This window comes from Fundulus heteroclitus, chromosome 2 (genome assembly GCF_011125445.2).
Source record: "Fundulus heteroclitus isolate FHET01 chromosome 2, MU-UCD_Fhet_4.1, whole genome shotgun sequence".
Taxonomy (NCBI): domain Eukaryota; kingdom Metazoa; phylum Chordata; class Actinopteri; order Cyprinodontiformes; family Fundulidae; genus Fundulus; species Fundulus heteroclitus.
The window spans coordinates 24147939-24168317 of NC_046362.1; the positions used below are offsets into that span (position 1 = coordinate 24147939).

A 20379-nucleotide genomic window follows, 5' to 3' on the forward strand; every position below is an offset into this window, starting at 1 on the left:
AGTTCATTGGTCTTCATTGTGTAATTAATTTTGTTTAGTGATCTTGCAGCCTGGGAACTTTCAGAAAAGGTGTGGTTATACAGACAGATCATGTGACACATTCAATTCAATAAATATTTGACTTTTGAAGGTAATTGGTTGGACCTTTATAGGGGCTTTATAGCAAAGCGTGTGGATTCACGCATTCTTGTAATACTTTTTCTCATTTCATTTCCTTAACTTAAACCCTTTTGTGGATATCCAACACATGAAATAAGACTAAAACACATCTAAATCACAAATTGGAATGTTATGCAGGGTGTCAAATTTCTGCTTTTGATTAAAAGAGACAGAACCCAAATTAGTTGCTCTCAGACACTTTAGAACAGGAGTGAAAAAGGGGAACGTGGGGGTATGTCAATAAGTAATTCAGACTAAAGCATTGCAGCTTCACTTTATACAGACCACGACTGAATGATTTCAATGTAAAAAGGAAGAAGTGAACAGCATTATATGTCCCCATTTGAAGTTTTGAAAAGCAGATCTTAATAGTTCATGTGGTTAAGAATAACAACTTGAGTACATAACCTGTAGAAGAAGAGAGTGGACTTGGACTTGCTCATTAGCCTTGAGATTTAACTTGTATATGGTACCCATACAACATCTGTAAAATGTAAATATTTGTAAATGCACTATAAAAGACAACAGGGTATAATCGTTTTTGTTTTCATTTTGAAAGTCTTTGCTGCAGTGGTCAAAAACAAGGATCAGACAATAAAGAAAAACAACAATTGTTTATTTTACCCATATTTTGTGTATGAACTACAAACTCTGGTCTCTATAATCAATCTTCATATCTTTTAAAGGTCATGAAAGAATGCTTACATGAAAATCAATCTCTTATTCTGTTACAGCATATTTCTCTATTTTCACTTTTTGAACAGGTTGTTGGCACATGTAAAATCAACATAATAATAATAATAATAAAAAAGCTTGTTTTTTCAAATTTTATTCTTAAAATGTATTTTATAGAAATCTACCACTAAAACAGCATTCCCTCTCAGAATCAAAAACAAAGGAAGTTGTTAAAAAAGTAATACTGACCAAAAATATTAAGATATCTTACATACATGAGACAGCTTGACTAAAATGTGACAGATTTACCATTGATATTTTCTGACAGTTTTCCTCCAACTAAAAAGATGGTAAAAATCCCCAACACATAATTTTAATCCTAAATTCCACCTTTAAGAACTTAGACAAAACAATGAATGATACAGTGGTCACCTATGGTATACAAATGTACCATACTCTAAAAAAGTAAAGGGTGAAATGTGTAGAACTTGAGGTTAACCATTTTTTCATTTATTTTATTATATCATCAAAGCAAGAATCTCCAACTAAATGTTGTGTGCTGCACATTAAAAAAAATATATTTTAAGATTTCAAAAAATAGCTGGTATGTTAGTAGAGCCCCTTTATATAATTCAATAATTGGTATGGTAGTTGGGGTGGATGGGTGTTGAGCAGTGGTTGGACAACAATGAAAATTCCTGGTAATGTATAGACAGTTTTGGATATTGTTACAGTAATGTTACACATGTTATTTTCTGGAATAATTTATAGGTATGTGTTCAGTCTTATATCATTAGTACAGCAGATAGTTTCGGCTCCATAAAAAAATCTAGTTCCCATTATAGCCTCGTTTACATCGGCCCTACTTGATTTCGTCCACCCCACTCCGCCCTTACCCGCTCAGCTTTACTTGGAACATGCTGTTTTTCAACCGACTTAGAAATGTCTGGAAGAGTGAAGGACCTCCTAGAAGTATGGCCTTTACATTTGTCTTGTTTGTGACAGCTTAAAGAAATCTGGGAGAAACTGTAAAGAATAAAAAAGTAAATAAATCATTATAAATAAAAATACAAATAAAACAAAAATTCTATAGACAAGAATGTCTTAAATATTTTTTAAAGAGCACAGCTTTTCTCTGCCTAAACAGGTATGGTGTGTGTGTGTGTGTGTGTCTGTGCACGTGCGTGCATTACAGAAGTGGAAACACTGCCTGATCTGCTTCAAAGCTTGCCTAACGCAGATATAATTTACAGTTTTAAAAGGCAGTTTTTGCTTAAGCAATGACGGGACTGATGATAATGGCAGGGGAGAGCATTAAAACCAAGATCTCCCACATAAGGTGGTTTGATCAGCGACCATGACTTTTTTTTAACCAAACACTCTTTAGAGACAAACCATAATAGCTTTCAGAGTGTGTAAAATGAGAGGAAGCCTTGGTAAATCAACAGATCTGATTTAGGTTATTAAATACATCATATCTGTCTGTGAATAGAAAGCTGAAGTGTCCTTTTTGTTTTCTTTTTTTTCCTTTGGGTCTGATTGTGTGGTATGTAAATAATAAAATTATATTTTGGTTTTACACACTTCGTTCCTAGGTCCTTAATATTAATGTTGTTGCTCTTCAGTTTTACTTTTTATTGTTCCTGCTTCGAAAAACCTTCTTGTTTCTCCTTGTCCTTGGCCAATCACTGAAACGCAGTGTGTTCACGTCAAAACTTCGCTTGAGGCCACTCAGTTTAAACCTACTCCTTAGCAGTGTCGGAAAAATCCAGACTGGCCCAAAAAAAACTGTCGATGTAGTGGGTGGAGCTGAGAAGAGCCTGGTCAAAGCAAACTGGTGTAAAAGTGGCTTATGACTCGCATGCTGCAAAGGTGCAGTTGGTAGCACTGTTGTCTACTAGCAAAAAGGTCTTGGGTTTGATTCCTGATGTGGGTCTTTTCTCTATATAATTTGAACGTTCTCCCCTTGGTGAGTGTGTTCTCTCCAGGTACCCTGACTTTTTCTCCCACAGTCCAAGTAAATGACTTTGAGGTTAATTTGTCTCTCTAAAATGGTTTGTGCTTGCATGGTTGTTTCTCCTATGTGTCTCGGTGCCCTGTGATAGACTGGCAACTGGTCCAGGGTGTGTCTCAACTCTCAACTGATAACTACTGGAGAAATGAACCACCCCCCATTGGCCCTGCAAGGATAAGTGGGTACATGAGAAGTCCATTAAACCTTGAGGGTATTTTTTGTCTTTGAGTTAGGCAAAATCATAAAAGGATTTATTTAAGATTGTTTGTGTTCCTAGTAGTTGTTTTAGCTAGTGGTATACAACATATTTGGGAATATTACCAATTTGTATGCGGGTTAGACAAAATCAGAGGGTTGGAGCCTCAAAATCTACAGACCAATAAACAATATCCACAACTTTAATTTTTTTAGGCTGAATCTTATGATCATTAGCTATTCATGCAACTTTTACATAGACAGCAGGGATTTTTACCAAAGCTAATGTTGCATTGATTGACAACTCTTCGATTTTTTTGTACACTCTTATTCTTCTTTTAGCAAAACTCAAAGTTGATGGAAGCATTTAATTCATGAATACCCAAGAGGAATATGGTTAAATATTCCAAACATCTAAGGTTCCACATTTCAAATTAAGGAAATGTCCTGTGAACGTTTAGAGGTCTCTTTACCTTAATGTGATGAAAAAGTGTGATGCCTTAACCAAATATATCTTGCATTTGAGAAGAAACACTGTTTACTTGCTAAAAGTAAACCTTTGACCACTGCATTTATGGGGCTTGGTACAATTTTTCACTGTGGGGACTTCAAAATGGCTTCCGGGATATGAGTGCTTACAGTTCTGTGCCCATACAAAGCCCATGGGCACATCAATTAAAATGCAAATTTTGTTGCCATGAACGGAAAGGGAGAGAAGCAGGTGCAACTGAAACATCTGGTTGATGCCTGATCCCACACATTCTGCATGACCGTAAAGCCTCTTGTAGCATAAGCTTTGCCAGTCAGGGCCAAGTCCTTTGGCTGGCAGGGGCAGGGTGTGAAGCTGAGGCTTCCAAGCATCTCAATGTGGAAATGTGGCACATAGATGACAAGCAATGTGGTCAGACAGGTTTAAAATGGGTTTAAGCTTTTTCTTCAGCTCGCCACTTTGGTTCTGACAGCACTCCTGGCAGTACTGCAGAAAAGGTAACAGGTCCCTGTATGCAAAAAAATCCTTCAAAGCAATCACCTTAATATGCACCAGAGCACAGCATTACAAGGTATATGTGAGGTCAGAATGCATTTCAAGCAGGGGAGTTTTTCCAGGATTGATATTTGACACTGACACTGTTCTCATCCTGTTCAATTACAATGATGTTTCTAAAGTATTTATTAATGCTGCTATGACTTTCAGAACCCCAGTAATTCTTAATACAATCAATGGTATATGTTTTATAACAATAAAAGGATCCCCCGAAGTAGACATGAATTTCAGTCAAGACAATTTAGAGATTAGAAATATAATTGTATATTGCATACACATTAGAGACAGAAAGACCTTCAGAAAGACCTAGATCGATGAATTTTAATTTAAGAGAAAATAAAATCAATTGTAATGAACTTTCTTTTAAAAAGCTTTCATAAGCAGTATTTATGTTCTCTTTTCCAGGATCTTTAGTGTCTTAATGAAAGTGTGAATAATGCCTAATGTATGTGACAGTTCTAATTAAACATTAAGTTAAGGTCAGACTTCATTACTGGCTCTTTCGTTCTGTCCATGTGTTTCATATGACTGTATCTCAGATGGCCACAAACAATTCAATAATTTCGTCCACTGCTGGAGAAAACCCATCATGTGCTCTAGGTTTTCTTCATAGGTGTAGAGTATGAAGTTACCCTCTCAGATCCAAATTCTGTAATTGTACTAAAATACCAGCTACAAAATAATGTTTTTTTTCTCTCAACTGATGTCTTCTAAAATAGCTTAAGCATATTTGTAAACCATTTTTCTTATGGGAGGAGGAAAAAAAACACATATTAATAGATGGGAAAATTGCTGAATATTTTTTTCTTGATTCAACCACAATAATTTTTTATTAAATAAATAACTTTTGTTTTGTAAAGACACTTTTTGAAACAGTAGACATATTTTAAATCCCAGTCGTTGAATGAAAATCTCTGTCCATGGATTTGCTAAACTTGAGTGTCTTCCTCCATGCTTGAGCGACAGTCCTCTAAACCTATTATCAGTACTGTCCTGTCAGTAATGCCACTGTGTAATTCCAACAGTTTTATGAGTTTGTCAAAAGTCTTAGATTTGGGTCTCTTGTACATTGTCTTTTGATGTGGCCCGGATTAACAAAGGTTCGTGCGCTGAGCTGTGTATGGAATTCATAGCAGAGGCATGGTTGTAGGTAATCTTGTAGGTATTGTAGTGGTTGAGCTGCTCATGCTCCAGAGACGGCAAAGTTAGATGGCCCTCCATCCCTGGGCCCCCTGTGACGCAGTCCTCATCTACATTGATGATCTCAATAGTGCGTGTGGGTGCATGGTGATTCTGCTGGTGGTGCTGCTTGCGCATCTTGTAGAAGATGATCAGCATGATGGCTGCCATAAGAGTGATTGCGACAAAGCAGCCAATGATGATTTTAGTTGTCTTCATAACTTCATCCAAACCATTGAGTGAGCCCTCTGTCACAGGAATTGTGTAGGTCTTTTCTGGTGCACGTGTGGAGAGCGGGGTTCGAACTGTTGTGGTTGTTGTTGAGGTGGGTGAAAGAGTTTCCCATATTCCAGCTGAGGGTGTGGGACCCACTTTCTGTTGAATAGTGGTGGTGAATCCTTCATTATGAGGTGTTTCTATTGTCTCCACAGTCACTGTGGTAAAGTAGCTGAAGCTACTGTTCTCTGTAGAGGACACATTCAGTGTGGCTGAGGCTGTTGTGTTACCTGCAGAATTACTAACCATACATATGTATGTCCCTGTGTCCTGCATGGTAACATTAGTAAAATTCAGTGTACCATCATTTAGCACAGATATTCTGACTTTGTATGCACCATGTGTCATTATTGAACCATTGGGTGTAATCCAGCTAACAGAGGTCAATGAGCTGGCTCTACATTTTAACTCTGCAGCACTTCCCTCTGTTACATTTAAGTCTGCTGGAGGCTCCACAATAACGGGAGCATAACAGTGAAAGTAATTCTGGTCCAGTTCACCAATGTATCGGCCCTTATACTGGGTGGGTGAGCTACAGCGGGCACAGCAGCTGGTGTTTGCTGGTACCATCTCCTTAAGCCACCAACTTAGCCAGAGGATGTCACAGTTGCAGTTCCATGGGTTGTGATGCAAGTGAACCCTCTCCAAGTGATGTAAAGGTGTAAAGAGATCATGGGGCAAAAGCGTAAGGTTGTTGTGGGCAAGGTTAAGCTCCACAAGTGATTGAAGGTCATCAAAGGAGTTCCGTTCTATTGTCTGAATTTGAGCATGCATCATCCACAGCTTTTGCAAGTGGATAAGCCCTTTAAAGGATCCAGGACGAATAACAGATAGCTGGTTTCCAGACATCTCAAGTTCATCCAGCTTTACCAAGGGAGTGAGATTGGGAATTTCCTTAAGATTGCACATTCCCAAATTTAAGTAGCGCAGATTGCTCAATCCTTCAAAGGCTCCCTCTGATATGTATGACAGCCGTTTGAGCTCCCCTAGGTCCAATCTTCGTAATGAGGGAACCCTGTTGAAAGCATAAGAGGGAATGCTTTCTATTGGGTTATTTCTAAGCCAAAGCTCCTTTAGTTTCGACAGGTATTCAAATGCCCCGTTTGGGATGGTGGTGAGTCTATTATCAAAAAGCTCCAAGGTATTGAGGCTTGCCAGTCCATTAAAAGCCCCTAGCTCAATTTTACGTATGTGGTTTTTGCTCAGTTGCAGAATCTCCAAATGTCTTAGGTGTTTAAAGCTGTCCACCTTAATGACTTGTATGAGATTTTCTTGAAGATTCAAATAGCGTGTGTTGGTAGAGATGCCATCAGGAACCTCTCGCAAGCTTCTGCGGGTGCAAATAACTTTGCTAAACTGGTTACTACAAGAGCAAACAGAAGGACAAGTTTGAGCACGCACCAGTCCTGCCACCACCAGCAGCTGGAGGGCTAGAAGCAGCACAAATAAAGGGTCGGACAAGGCCCGGTTCCACCTAGGACCCCGCATCGTCTGCTGCTGCTGAGAGGAGGTCATCTTGTTGAACATTCATAATTCATTGACTGGTCTTCCACTCTTTTTCATATGGATTTGGGCCAACTGAAATGAAATTACAGAAAAGAGAAATTGTCATTAGCAACATTACATACAAATCTTAGTATGGTACATGTTAAATGAGCAATTTGTAACATATTTGCTATAAAGTCAACCTAAATCATTCTCATTTGTCACGTGAGATGGATGTAACATGCCCTATAAATAATCAGTCCTCTCCATCAACAATGTCTTAGTCCTGTTTTGCTCCTTTGAAACCCAGAGGTATGGTCCGGAACTAATTTGGTTCAGAGTGTAGCCTGTGTTTACTTCCTGGTTTCTGAGCCAATCATAGGAGAGTCCCCAGGGTTACCAAAGCAGAACGCAGCATCTGGTATTTTATTTTGGCAAAAGAGCAGCAGCCTGCCACACAGAATGTGGACCAGAAACAGAACAAACCATGGGGTGTCTACCTATATAATGTCTATGGTATTGACAGCCATGATGGCAGGAGAAAGTTTCCTGCTGTGGAAGGCTGATGCTAACCAACCAATAGGGATCTGTTGTCTCCTTAAGACCACCCCCTCCTCACTTGCATAATGAGGCAGAAATGCATACAAAAATGGAAAAAGGACAGGCAGAAATACATAGAGTCGACCAAATAAATGGGGTAAAAATATAGAGAGGAAGAATAAAAATGACAAAAATATTAAAACATGGACAGAAATAAATACATTTAAAAATGAAGTAATTAATAAATAAAGTTGACAATTATAATGAATAAATAAATGAGGTGATTATTAAAAAGAGGAAAAAATAAATAAATAATAATATTTACATTTAAGTCTCATTGTATAATTTTATTGCTGCTGTGTAAGTAAAACTTCAGTGGAGTTTCAAAGTAACAATGGACCATTGAGTAAATGGTGGGTCTTCGTTAATGGCGTTGTGAATGTGTTGTTCCAGTTTTAACCACAAAGTGTCATTGTTAGTTATTGTTCCATTAAAGTTATCATGGTGAGTTTTGTTAGCATGTTACAAATGTATTATAACAAATATCTATACAAACAAAAACAATCTCAAATACAAATAAAAGGAAGAGACAAACTTTTGTATTACATCTCTCCAGGATCATGGGGAAGTGTAGATAAAGAGCAGCAACCAATGTGTTTTCATTTATATGCAAAACTAGAAACCTTATCATCCCCAAGTCCAGCGACATAGCTGTTTAGAAATATTTGTTTTAGGGTTCACGGTTCCCTAAATGCACATGTGAGCCTGTCGGCTACACTAAAAATTCAAGTAAAGAATTAATGTAAAAATAGTCTTATTTAAATTATATAAATGTAATGTAATAAACATTACAAATGTTGTTTTTTTGCTTTAAATATTAAATCACTTACAGATTTTGCAGTCTGTGTTTGCATTATTGTAATATTTAAAGCCATACTAAGTAATGTTTGAGTGTAGAACCTTTTGAAAAGTAAGAAACCTATGATAAAATTTGACACATTACAACTGTCCAAACAGTGAGGGGGGCTTGCTCTTACCTTGCCTCATTCATTATTATAGAGCAGCACAACTGAGACCATTAGTGTGCTGGTGCAATCCAAGTTACAAATCAAAGTGGGAGGAGATTATTCAGGATCGGTTTCACACTAATATCTGTTCACAGTGGACAGGCAAAAATCCTGACAATTACATTCATGCACTTTGGTTATGTACACCTGTTCAGAGGTTCTGGGTCCAAATATGTAAGGACTTGTCAAAGTGCCTGAGATATAAAATTTCACCTTCCTCCTCAGTTTGTTTGCTGGGTAACTTTGGGAAAAAAAAATCTGTAAGCATGGGTTTTACTGCCTTGTGTATCACAAAGAAATCTATCCTCATGAATTGGAAAAGTAAATACATTCTCACTATCAATCAGTACAGAGATCTTTTGTCATCTGCTCCACATCAGATCAGTCTCTCTGTGCTCCTTTGATCAGCTCCATCACTTAGTGGGAGTGGCGGGCTGTTGATGTGCCCTGTAGGGTGTGGTGGGTGATTTGGCGGTGCCTGGATCTTGGGGCTCTGAGGGGTGCGTCTAATGGGTCCGGCGCCGGGGTCTGTGGCCCCCGCTGAGGTGAGGCTTGGGGGGCCTCTGAGCGGCCTATGGCAGCCACTTGCTGTGCTCTTGGGGTGTAATGCCAGTTCAAACATGACGAGACTGCATTAATTCGGGACATGACGGACTGCGTTTCCCATGATGCAATGTGGTCAAAATGGCCACCAACTCCCATCATGCAACGTGGCCCAAAATGGCCGCCATCCTAACAACGGAGCGAAGAGATAACGTTGCTAGGCAAAGTTGATAAAACTCGTTCACGCACGAAAATCTGCCTTCTGTCTCTGGCACACCGCCAACCTGAGAAGACATACAGCTGTACTCCGTGGATTAATTACCCACACGCCACATGCTCGAGTTTCTCGCTGGACCGAGATTTTTCGAAGCAAGCTTATTCCTGCATTAATTATCGCAGGAGGTCGACTCTAAAAGGTACTTTTAATTTCCTCTGATCAAATACTGGAAGCTGCCTTATCTCCCAGTGATCGAAAGAGGACTACGCTTTGCTGGGCCGAGCAAAGCGACTGTGAGCCCGGAGGAAGAAACGAAAGAGCCTCCTCGCCCGTCCCTGCTACTGCCCGCTCTGGTGCATTCAGGACGCCGCGTGATCCTGAGCGCTCACGGATCCAACTGGGACTTCACTCGGAATCACCTCAAAGTAACGGGGTTCTCCCTTTTTATTTCTTTTTCATCCGAAAGGTGTTTAGAAGTGCCTGGGCAGATGTAGGAACTTTGTAGGTGTAGGTTAATGCTTTTATTCCACAACGAAGTTGGAATTATTTTGCTGAATATTTTCTTTGTATGTGCATGCATTTTACAATTGATTTTGCTGTGTTGATTTGCGGTTTATCAATAACCCCGCCGTGGGTCACTGTTTCAGTTATTTTCCATCTTCTTCCATGCTTTTCCCCCCTCTCTTTTCGCTTCTCCTTATCAGCAAATTTAATCTTGTTGTCCGAGCCCAATTTGCGGTCTTTGCTTAAACTCCCAGTTAGCCGCGCCCTCTCGAAGCTCCTATCAGCATAAGCGTGGTTACATCATTAGGACCTTCCCTCACGCATCACGTAAATTGGTAGACCAAACGTCATCGTAGCAGCCATCTTGGGAGGGTGACGTACCTCTGAACTGTAGGGAGCTTTGCTGAACTAGCTTTTGTAAGACATCAAAGCGTCCAGTGAGATTCCCGAAGCTGTTCTGCCTGTCAATGCTGATACGTCAAATGCCGGTGTTTTGAGGGCGGTGTTAAACAACTGTGAGTTAAGTTAAGATCTGCTAACCGCTCGTTTTAATCCATTGTTTATTTTTGTTTTGTTCTTTTATTTCCACATATATGTTTTGCATGTTTGGTTTTAGTAGTGAGTAAGAATTCCAAAGTTGTCGAATCAGAGAATTACTGTAACAGGGAATTGCTTTTGGTTCAATAAAACCAACAACTGCGGAATAGAGATTGTTTTGTGTTCAATCCAATTCACAGTTACATGGTTATTCAGAAATCAGAGCTAACCTCCTTTGGAGTTAACATCTGACATTAATACAGAGACAATATCATTGGATGGTGATAAGGAATAAGTATTTAAACTCTAATTGCAGTTACATTGGGGTTCTCACAGCCTGCCGGATAAACCTCGTCGGTTAAAAGTCCGACCAGATCATTTATTCCAGTATAAATGAGTTCATACCAGCAAATTAACTAATGCATTAGTTGTATAAATACTTACAAGCTTATAGCTAACATCACCACCATTTGAACTATATTTTGTTATAGTGGAATTTTGAGTTGAATGATTTATTATTTAAATTATAATACCAAATTATAATTAATAATAATAATAAGCATATTCACACAGCTTCTGGCATAACAGGGTGGATCTGCGCCAGCGAACGTGGGTTACTGGCGTGGTATCTGTGCTGCTCCTGGGTAGGTCTGGGGTGGGTCCTCAGAGGCTTGGGTTCTGTGGAGTATGTCGCTGGGGGTGTGGGCCAGTGTCTGCCCAGAGCCCCGGGCCTCTGGTGCACTAGAGGGCTTTGGTCCCTGTCAAGCTGGGACGGGGGTATGGACATTATCATCTCATGGCAGATGTCCTACCCTTCAGGGGGTGCATTCTGCTAGTGGGGGGAAGGTAGGGGAGGGGGGAGGTTGGACCCAGCCTGAGTGTCTCTTATCTTATATGGTGTGGGAGTTGTTTGAATGTTAGTGTTGAGGTGGGCTTAATTTAAATCCTCTTTCCGGTGCCTGGAGGAGGAGCGGGCCACCCGCTGTTTATGTTTATTTAAAAGTCAAAAATTAAATAAACAAAAACAATAGAATACATATAGCAGAAATGTGTCAAGCTTGATTTCTCATTCTCTTTATTGAAAATAAAAAATACAAACATCCCCACCGCAATTGTGCGCATTATTGCTGATTTTGATGGACCTCCCACTGAGACTTTTAACTTTGACCAAAAGTCAAAGTCAAGTCTTTTACATCAAATTTCAAGTTGTTTCATTATGGTTACATAATGACAATCAAGGCTTTTGAAGTCAAGACTTACCTGAGTTAAGGCATAAAAGTCCCAAGGCAAGTCTAAAGTCAAGGTATGCAAGTCTTGTGTCAAGCTGAAGTCCTTAAATTTAATTTTCCTGCCTGTCATTTGACCAAATGTGTAAATTAATTAGAGTAATAACTTTGAGACATTAAAATTATTTTTTAATGTCTCAAGTGTTTTTTTGCCCAAAAAAAACAATAAGAGGAAGTGAATTTGAAAGTCATCTGGAAATCAAAGGTAATGTTTTAGTGAATCAACCAAACAAGAAAAAAACATCTAGTAAATATAGAAAACAAGGATCCATAATAAAAATGACTATTTTATACAAAACAGCTATTTCCATATTCAACAACTACAAAAATTCAAACCAGCTTTGACAACATTATTAGTAAAACAGGATTGTTTAAAGGAGCAATAAGCTAAATTTTATTATTTTAGATTGAATGAAATAAAAAATTGTTTTGTTAAGAACTAAAGGTATCTTTTTAGATGGATTATGGTATATCGTCAATCACCATCTGTGTTGTTCTCCAGTCTCTTGTTTACATAACTGAGCCAGCTGTGCATATATGTACGTTTGTGCACGTTCAGAGCAGTATTGCGTAGGCACAAGATGGCGGAGAGCATGCCCAGTGGTGCTCTCCATTCTCTCAATCGACAACCTTCCATTTATCAGTAAAATTAATGAAAAGCTGTGTTTCAACAGTTAATGACTTCCTTGCGATGACCAACTGCTTTGATGTTTTTCAGTCTAGTTTACATACTCACTGAGACCACCCCCGTCAAAGTGTCCAATGACATCCACATTAATGCAGACTGTGGAAGAACCACAGTGCTAGTTCTGTTGAACCTCAGTGCAGCATTTGACACCAGGAGCGTTTCCTGGGCTAGGGAACATTGGGGGCTGAACCCAACCCCTCAGGGTAATCTGGGGGAACATTACCAGGAGGAAAAAAGCTTTTTATTTAAGCTTTCTTGAGCATTGTGGCACTTTGTTAGAAGCCAAATACTGCAATACTTTAACATGTATCTATTTTTAAATTTAATCTTGACAATGTAAACAGTATCTCTAAAATCAGTATTAAGGTATAATATTGAAGGTCAGTTAAATTGGTTAGTCAATAGAAAATAATTGTATTCATTTTTCAATTTTCTTTTCCTCTCCAGGCAGAAAGGTTACTTTCTGTGTCAGGATGCACCTGGTTGGACCTCGGTGTATGCTGCTCTCTTTTATCGTTGTCTATCATCTGCTCACTCCTACCACCTTCTGCTGGCTTAAAAACAAAGCTTAAAAACTTTACTTTAAATCAGTGTCTAATCAAAAAAATGATTGTCAGCTCTTTAGTTTTAGCAAAAAAAAAAAAAACAGTCTTAATTAAAAACAGGACAATTAAGTACTAGCCAGGAAAAAAAACATAACCTTTCCTGATTTGAATAATTTGATTATAAATATTACTATCCAAAATGTGACATTTCTTTGTATTATGTAACAATACATTTCCTCTTTTGTTCTTACATTTGAAGTTCTCCTCCTCACCTCTACCCTTTCCCATTATCATCTGCTACTTATCATCATCCATAATATGTAACACAGGATGGCAAGGCTGACAGTTTAGCTAATAGTATAAATAGCTTAATATATGTAGTCACTGCAAAAAGTTAAACAAAAGTAAGTAACATTTTCTTGACATGAGAGTATTTGCCCTTAAATTAGGCTTTTAAACAAGATGATCTGCCAATGGAATGAGTATTTTCACTCCTAAAATAAAATATGCAGATACACTGCACTTGAAATCAGATGAGCTGTTCCTATTTTAAGTGCAAAAATCTTATTCCATTGGCAGATAATCTTATTTACCTGGTCAAATCAAGTACAAATACACTCATTTCAAGGTTATACTTACTTTTAGTTCCCTTTTTGCAGTGCACAAGATTTAAATCTCTTGTTTACCTGTTTCATGAGGTGGCTCAGAGTCTTGCTGCCCACTGCCAGCCACCACAACTGAAGAATTATCTCCCTTATTTTTCACCTGGTGTCAATTTTCTCTGCTCAAACCTGGATAAATTTGTTTAAAAGTAGAAGTAAAGCCTCTCCTTTACTTCTACTTTGTTTGCTACCCTCTGCTGGCTAGGCTAGTGCTTTGATTCTATGTTTATAAACTAAAACATCTCAATCCATCTATTTTCCCCGAAACGACCATGGGAACGAGTGTGAAACCTAATGACAAAGCACGTTTTAAACAATACTTTTAACTTTAAAAAAATAAAAGAATAGAAAATAAAGGCAGCAGTGTAAACAAACGGAAGCTTGTTTCCCGATAACCAGGTAACCTACAATGTACCCAGTACAGTTGTTACTTCAACCTTCAAGCCCCATAGTATAAGAGCTGTCAGCCAATAAAACAAGGGATAAGTCCCCGCTACCATACAACTTCCTCTCTGATTGGTCATTCTGTCATGCTTTTGTTAAAATTTGCTAAAACCGTGGATTTACACAACTTCCTTCCTCTTTAATATAATAGGGTAGCTCAGTTAATGGAAATTTTTGTTTTCTTGGGTGAAAAAAAGATCCGTGGCTTGATGAGAAACATTGGGAGCTAGATCCAGGAATGCCCAGGCCAGGTGACCCACTTTTTGACACTGTTGACTATGAAATATTATTAAAGGGACTGGAGAGCCGGGTCGGACTTGATGGTACAGCACTCATTTAGTTCAGATCCTGGCCAAAGAACAGAGATTTCTTTGTGTCAACAGGTAACTTCTCATCAAAGCGAACAGATGTCCCATGTGGGGTACATTGGGGTAGACAACTTTTACCAAACATGGGTGTGCCATGGGCTGTCTGAGAAACTTGGGAGAATTTTTTCCAAACCTAAAATTCTAGTAAATTTCAAATTTATTTACACCCTCAGATTAAAACTGGTTCATCCCAAAGACAGAACACTCAAACCATACCTCAGTGGTGCTTTGTCTGCAGTCCAATTCAGCAAGGACTGCTCCCACTCCTACATTGGAGAAACTAAACAACAGCTACATAAACACATGGCACAGCACAGGAGGGCCAGCAGCTCAAGACAAGATTCAGCAGTCCACCAGCTCCACAAGAACAAAGGGCACTCTTTTGATGACAATGATGTCCAGAATTTGGACAGGGAGAACAGATGGTTTGAAAAAGGGGTGAAAGAAGCCATCTTGGTCAAAAGAGAAAAGCCACCACTGAACAGAGGGGGAGGATTATGTTTCCAACTCCCCAGTGTTTACAGCTTGGTCCTCCAATACAGTACAGAGACATTACATCAGCAGTCTCGTCATGATTAAGGTGACCAAGTACTTCACTCACACCAAGCAATAGCTTCTAACGACCCAGGACAGTGGCAGGTGGATCATTGATTTGCATCTGACTTAGAATGCACTTAGGAGAATGAGCCTCCATATCCTTTAAAAACAGCATTGCACAAACTGCAGGTAGCTCAAGTGCGAGCCACCAGAATTGACAAAGACTCCTGGATAGGTGTTGAAACATTTTCAGAAAGTACTAAACAAAAGTCCGGTTGCCTCTGATTTAAGCCCATTTTCTGTTCCGTAATGCGGTGATCTAGAAGACAGAATGGACCTAATAGGTGCTGATTACTCTACAAAAGCAGTTTGATCCAGAATACCTTACTTCTTGTGCACAGGTATACACCTGCTGGGCAGACTGTTTAAAACAACTTACAAGCTGCTCAGATTCCTGTTGCAGAGCTTTTAAATGTTCTGTGCAGACGGTCAGTAATTAATCACACACACATTTCATATTCATACAGTACAACAGCAACCCTCCTGAGAAGTCACAGCTTGATAACAACATTCCCTAATTAAAAAAGTTAAAGGGTTGATAATGTTTTTTTCTTGATTGGCCTGTGTAACTGTCAGTTGGTGAAGTAAAATCATTTACCAAATACAGCTCACAATAAACGTTTTCCCTGAAATATGGCTCTGCTAAATCTCATTTCGTATCAGTATGGAGTGATAAATGTCCGACACAGCTTGACCTCCTTTAATGTGACATATTCTGAACAATTTAACAGAAAATACAACAAATTTTTTAGATGGAAAAGTATTTTTTTAAAAAGCTGGCATTAACTGTGCATTAAGCTCATTTATCTTTTTTAGCCTCTGATGTGAAGGTGTCACACAGTGGGAAATTTTGCTGATCTCTTAATAAGTTGCATGATTTGTTTTATATTGGTATTAGTCTTGCACTTTGCGTGATTGGTTTATGTTTTCTATGTGATTTCTGCATGATTTGCTTGGCATTTTTGGATTGTGGTTTGATGTTCCAGATTCTTAAATTTAAATCTTACATTTCTTTGCTGTGACTGCTTTCTATTTCTAACACATAGGCACATTTAAAACACATTTTCTGTTGCTACACTTCACATTAAGAAACTGTTTACTTTTCTCTGTGTGGTAAGAGTTTGCTAGCCTAGCTTTAGCTTTACTATGGCTTCCTCACTTATCCTTCTTTCTCTGTCTAAGTCTCCCCCTCTCTCCTGGTGTGTGTGTCTGATGTTTAGAAATTCCTCTGCCTCCTTTAGTGATAATGGTACGTGTAATAAATGTAGTGTTTTTGTAGCTTTGGAGGCAAGGGTGTCAGAATTGGAAGCCTGGCTCTTTGCTGTTGAAAAAAAACAACAACAGATAGACTCTCCTTAGCTAGTGCAGAGCCACAGAGATTAGTTTCAAGTCCTCCAGCAGTACCTGTGCAGCTGACTAACCAGGATTGCTGGATGACAATACGCAGGAAGGATAGTTCTAGATTCCAACCCATCTGCGTTTCTAACAGATTTTCTTCACTCAGCGACACACCTGCTGAGAAGCCGACTTTGGTAATCGGCAGCTCCATAGTCAGAAACGTGGAATCAGAGACACCAGGGACCACAGTCAAATGCCTGCCAGGGGCCAGAACGGGCGACATCAAATCCTACCTGAAACTGCTGGCTAAGGATAACCGTAAATACAGTAAGATTGTTCTTCACGCTGACGTTAATAACACCTGGTTACACCAATTGGAGGTCACTAAAGTTAGCGTTGTTTCGGTGTGTAAGTTTGCTAAAACAATTTCGGACTACATAATTTTCTCTGGTCACCTGTCTGATCTGATGTTTAGCCGCATGTTATCATTCAACCACTGATTGTCTAGGTGGTGTCCTGATAACTACATTGATAACTGGCAAACGTCCTGTGTAAAACCCGGTCTGATCCAGAGAGATGGCATCTTTCCCACTTTGGATGATGCAGCTCTTCTTTCTAGGAATCTGGCCGGATTTGTTAGCTCTCCAAAATGCTGACAATCAAGTGTCCAGACCCGGAAGAAGAACCATAGTTTAACACACCTCTCTGCAGCTTCTGTACTTTTATTGAGACATTGTCTTTCTTTTCCATGGTCAAATTTAATCAGATTAAAAACTGTTCTAAAAGGAGCAAATTATAAAAATCTCATAAAAATGTATACTATTCAACTTAAACCAAAAAAATAAAATAATTAAATGTGGTTTATTAAATATAAAGTGTCTCCCTCAAAAGACTTTGTTAGTTAATGAACTGATTTCTGAAAATCAGATTGATTTTTTTTGTCTCACAGAAACCTTGCTGCAAGAAGACTATGTAAGTAAAAAATAGTCAACTCCTTCTAAACATTAAAATTTCCCCATTCCCAGAACAAAGTCACCTGTGACGTGCAGGGGACCCATATGACTCTATATAGTTACGTGGCACCCGGCGTTCAATCCCTCAATCTTCTCGGGAAAAGCAGAGATTCCGAGGGACCAAGCACTCTGGCGGTCATCCAGGATTCATAGAACCGTAGTTACAGCTGTAACTTTCGTTCTATTTCATCCCGACATATAACATCCAACGGCACCCCAGTCATGGCAGCAAACAATGTCGACATGCCCCTTGTAGAGTGGCACTTCACTCCTGCCGGCAGTGGCCGGTCCTGCAAAGCATAAACCTTGGAGATCAAATTCACAACCCAGTGTGCAAGTCGCTGCTAAGAAAGTGCTTGACCTTTCCGTGAGCTGGCGTAGCAAACAAAAAGGCTATTTGTTTATTGGAAGGATGCCGTGACATTGATATATGCCTCAAGGGCACATACAGGGCACAGTGGTTCGGAAGGGCATCCAGTGTAACACCTGAGCCATCAGGATTCCACCGGCAGCAGGGCTCGGCCATCGTAAGAGCCTGCAATTCACCCACAAACCATCGCCAAAAGGAACGCCGTCTTCAGTGAGAGCCATTTGAGGTCTGCTGATGTCAGGGGCTCAAATGGGAGGGATCGAAGAGCCTCAAGCGCCAGAGAAAGGTCCCACGCCGGTGCTACAGGTCGGTTGGGTGGATGCAAATGCCGAGAACCCCTCAAAAACAGTACAACTTCCTTGTCTCGGCCCACTGAACAACCATTCAGCCCGACATGCCAACAGGAAATGCCAGCCACATACACTTTTAAGGTAGATGGAGACCGTCCCTGATCCAGTAATGCCTGCAGGAAGGTCAGTATGTCAGAGACTGAACACTGCACCGGGTCCTGTCCTTTATTACAGCACCAGGTTTCAAAGACCGCCAGCTCGCGTGGATGGCGCCCATGCATTTGCCATTGTGCGCCCTACTGACCCAGTTTATTTTGAGAAAGTGGACCCCGGCCTTGTAAGGGCCAAATCCAGAGCTGGAGCCGGTCCAGATTGGGGTGCAAAATCTGATCCCCCAGCTGGGAGAGAAGATCCGTCCTGGAGGGGAGACGCATTGGCGAGCTGGAGCTGTGCTCACGCAGTAGAGGAAGCCAAGTCCTCGCTGGCCAGAAAGGGGTTACCAGCAGAACCCTGTGCCTTTCCTGACGTACCCTTAGGAGAGTCTGAAAAAGCAGGCTGAATGGTAGAAAGGCATAAAGGAGGGTCCAGGGCCAGTCATGTGCCAGCGCATCATGGTCCAGAGGGCTGCTGTTGTTCAAGGAGAACCAAAGGGTGCAGTGAAATGCATCCCTTGAGGCAATGAGGTCCATGTCCGCCCTGCCGAAGACCTTCCAGATGCACTCCACTACCTCTTGGTGAAGCTTCCACTTTTCTGGAAGCAACTTCTGACGGGGTAGAAAATCTGCTGGCACGTTCTCTGGCCCGGGGATTCAGGGAGGATGTTCAATACTACTACTACTAGTAACAAGGATAGCATGTGGTACACACAGAAGCAACCATCTTCACATGACCACACCTGCACGCAAGAAGAACGAAGGGATTGAACGCTGGGTGCCACGTGACTATATAGAGTCACGTGGGTCCCTGACAGGTCACAGGTGACTTTGTTGTCATTAGTACTCTACCTGCACATGATCATTCAGTGCTTGAAGCACCATCTCTGGTGGTCAGTAGGGATGAAATAGAATCCCAGATTTTGGGTCTGATCAGTGGTTACTAGCTGAGGAAACTGAAGCTGTGTGTTAACTCTTGATTGCTCAACTGTTGGTCCGGAAATTATTATAACCACTACCTTAGAAGCACAAAGACAGAAGTGGTGGCCAGAATATTTACCTGAAATGATGCAGGCCTATAACAACACTATCCATGGTTCTACAGGTTATGCCCTAATGTTAATGTTTGATACACACTTCGGGCAGACTAGGGATGGGGAAAACCCAGTCCCATTATCACATTGAGAGGTGGGTCAAAGACCACAATACAAAACTGTCTTTTGCATCTGAAGTTGCTAACCAACACATAACAAAAGCTGCCACCAGTAAAAAAGTGTATGATAGGAAGACTAAGGATTTGCCTTTCGCACTTGGGGCCTCATTTAAGAAACATGCATATGCACAAAAAAAACTTGTGCAATGTTTGACACCTGACTTGGCATGAGCAAAAATTAACATTGCGGTAAAGCAAACTTCTTTCATTGACAATAAAAAAACACAAAATATTATAACTCATTCAATTCCACTGAAATATAACTTCATTCATTTTTAATTTTTTTTTTACCTCAAGCAGCACTGAACCCAAAGTGTTATGAAGTTGGATTTGTTACGGTATAAATCTGTACAAAGAAAAAAAAGCACATGTAGCTTCATACAATACCAAATTGCACCTCAAAATGATAGAAACATCTTTAATCAGATGTAAATCTCTGAATCTTCCTATTTTTTAAAAACATGTAGATATAAATGCACATCTGTCTGTGCGCTGAGGTGCATGCAGATCAACTCAAGCTTTTTCATTCTCACTGAAAAATAAGATGGGGTCAGATCAACAGATTAATTCCCAACTAAACAGATGTTTTGATTCCTAAGGTGGAGTCACACATGTCCATAAATAGCTGCATAAAGTTTAGCGTGATTGTGGAATGGTGGCAGTGTTGGCTCTGCTGAAGGACATTGCCAAGGGAGCTTGTTGTTGGCACATGATGATGAGTGGCTTATTAACTGGTCCAGGCTGTCTAGGGAAATTGTTTTTGAACTGGTCCCAGCACTGATGGGAAGCTCATCCATATGTTATTCAGGTCCATGCTTATATATATATATATATATATATATATATATATATATATATATATATATATATATATATATATACACATATATATATATATATTATCAAGCTGGCCATTTCCCTTTCTGTGTTGCATGTTTTCTTAAAACAGATATTTTCTGGCCCAGTTTGAGATGTTA

General features: G+C 39.8%; 1 protein-coding gene across 4 annotated transcripts in view; it reads right to left on the minus strand.

Annotated features, from left to right (window-relative positions):
• Window positions 1-2397: 2397 nt before the first annotated feature.
• lrrc4ca (leucine rich repeat containing 4C, genome duplicate a) overlaps window positions 2398-20379 on the minus strand; it is a 138693-nt gene continuing 120711 nt past the window's right edge. For all 4 annotated transcript variants that reach the window (XM_036151326.1, XM_021310964.2, XM_012853281.3 and 1 more), the window contains one exon: window positions 2398-7121. In XM_036151326.1, coding sequence (XP_036007219.1) covers window positions 5136-7070 — 1935 coding nt within the window. In that variant the 5' untranslated portion in view covers window positions 7071-7121 and the 3' untranslated portion in view covers window positions 2398-5135. The remainder of the gene's footprint in view (window positions 7122-20379) is intronic.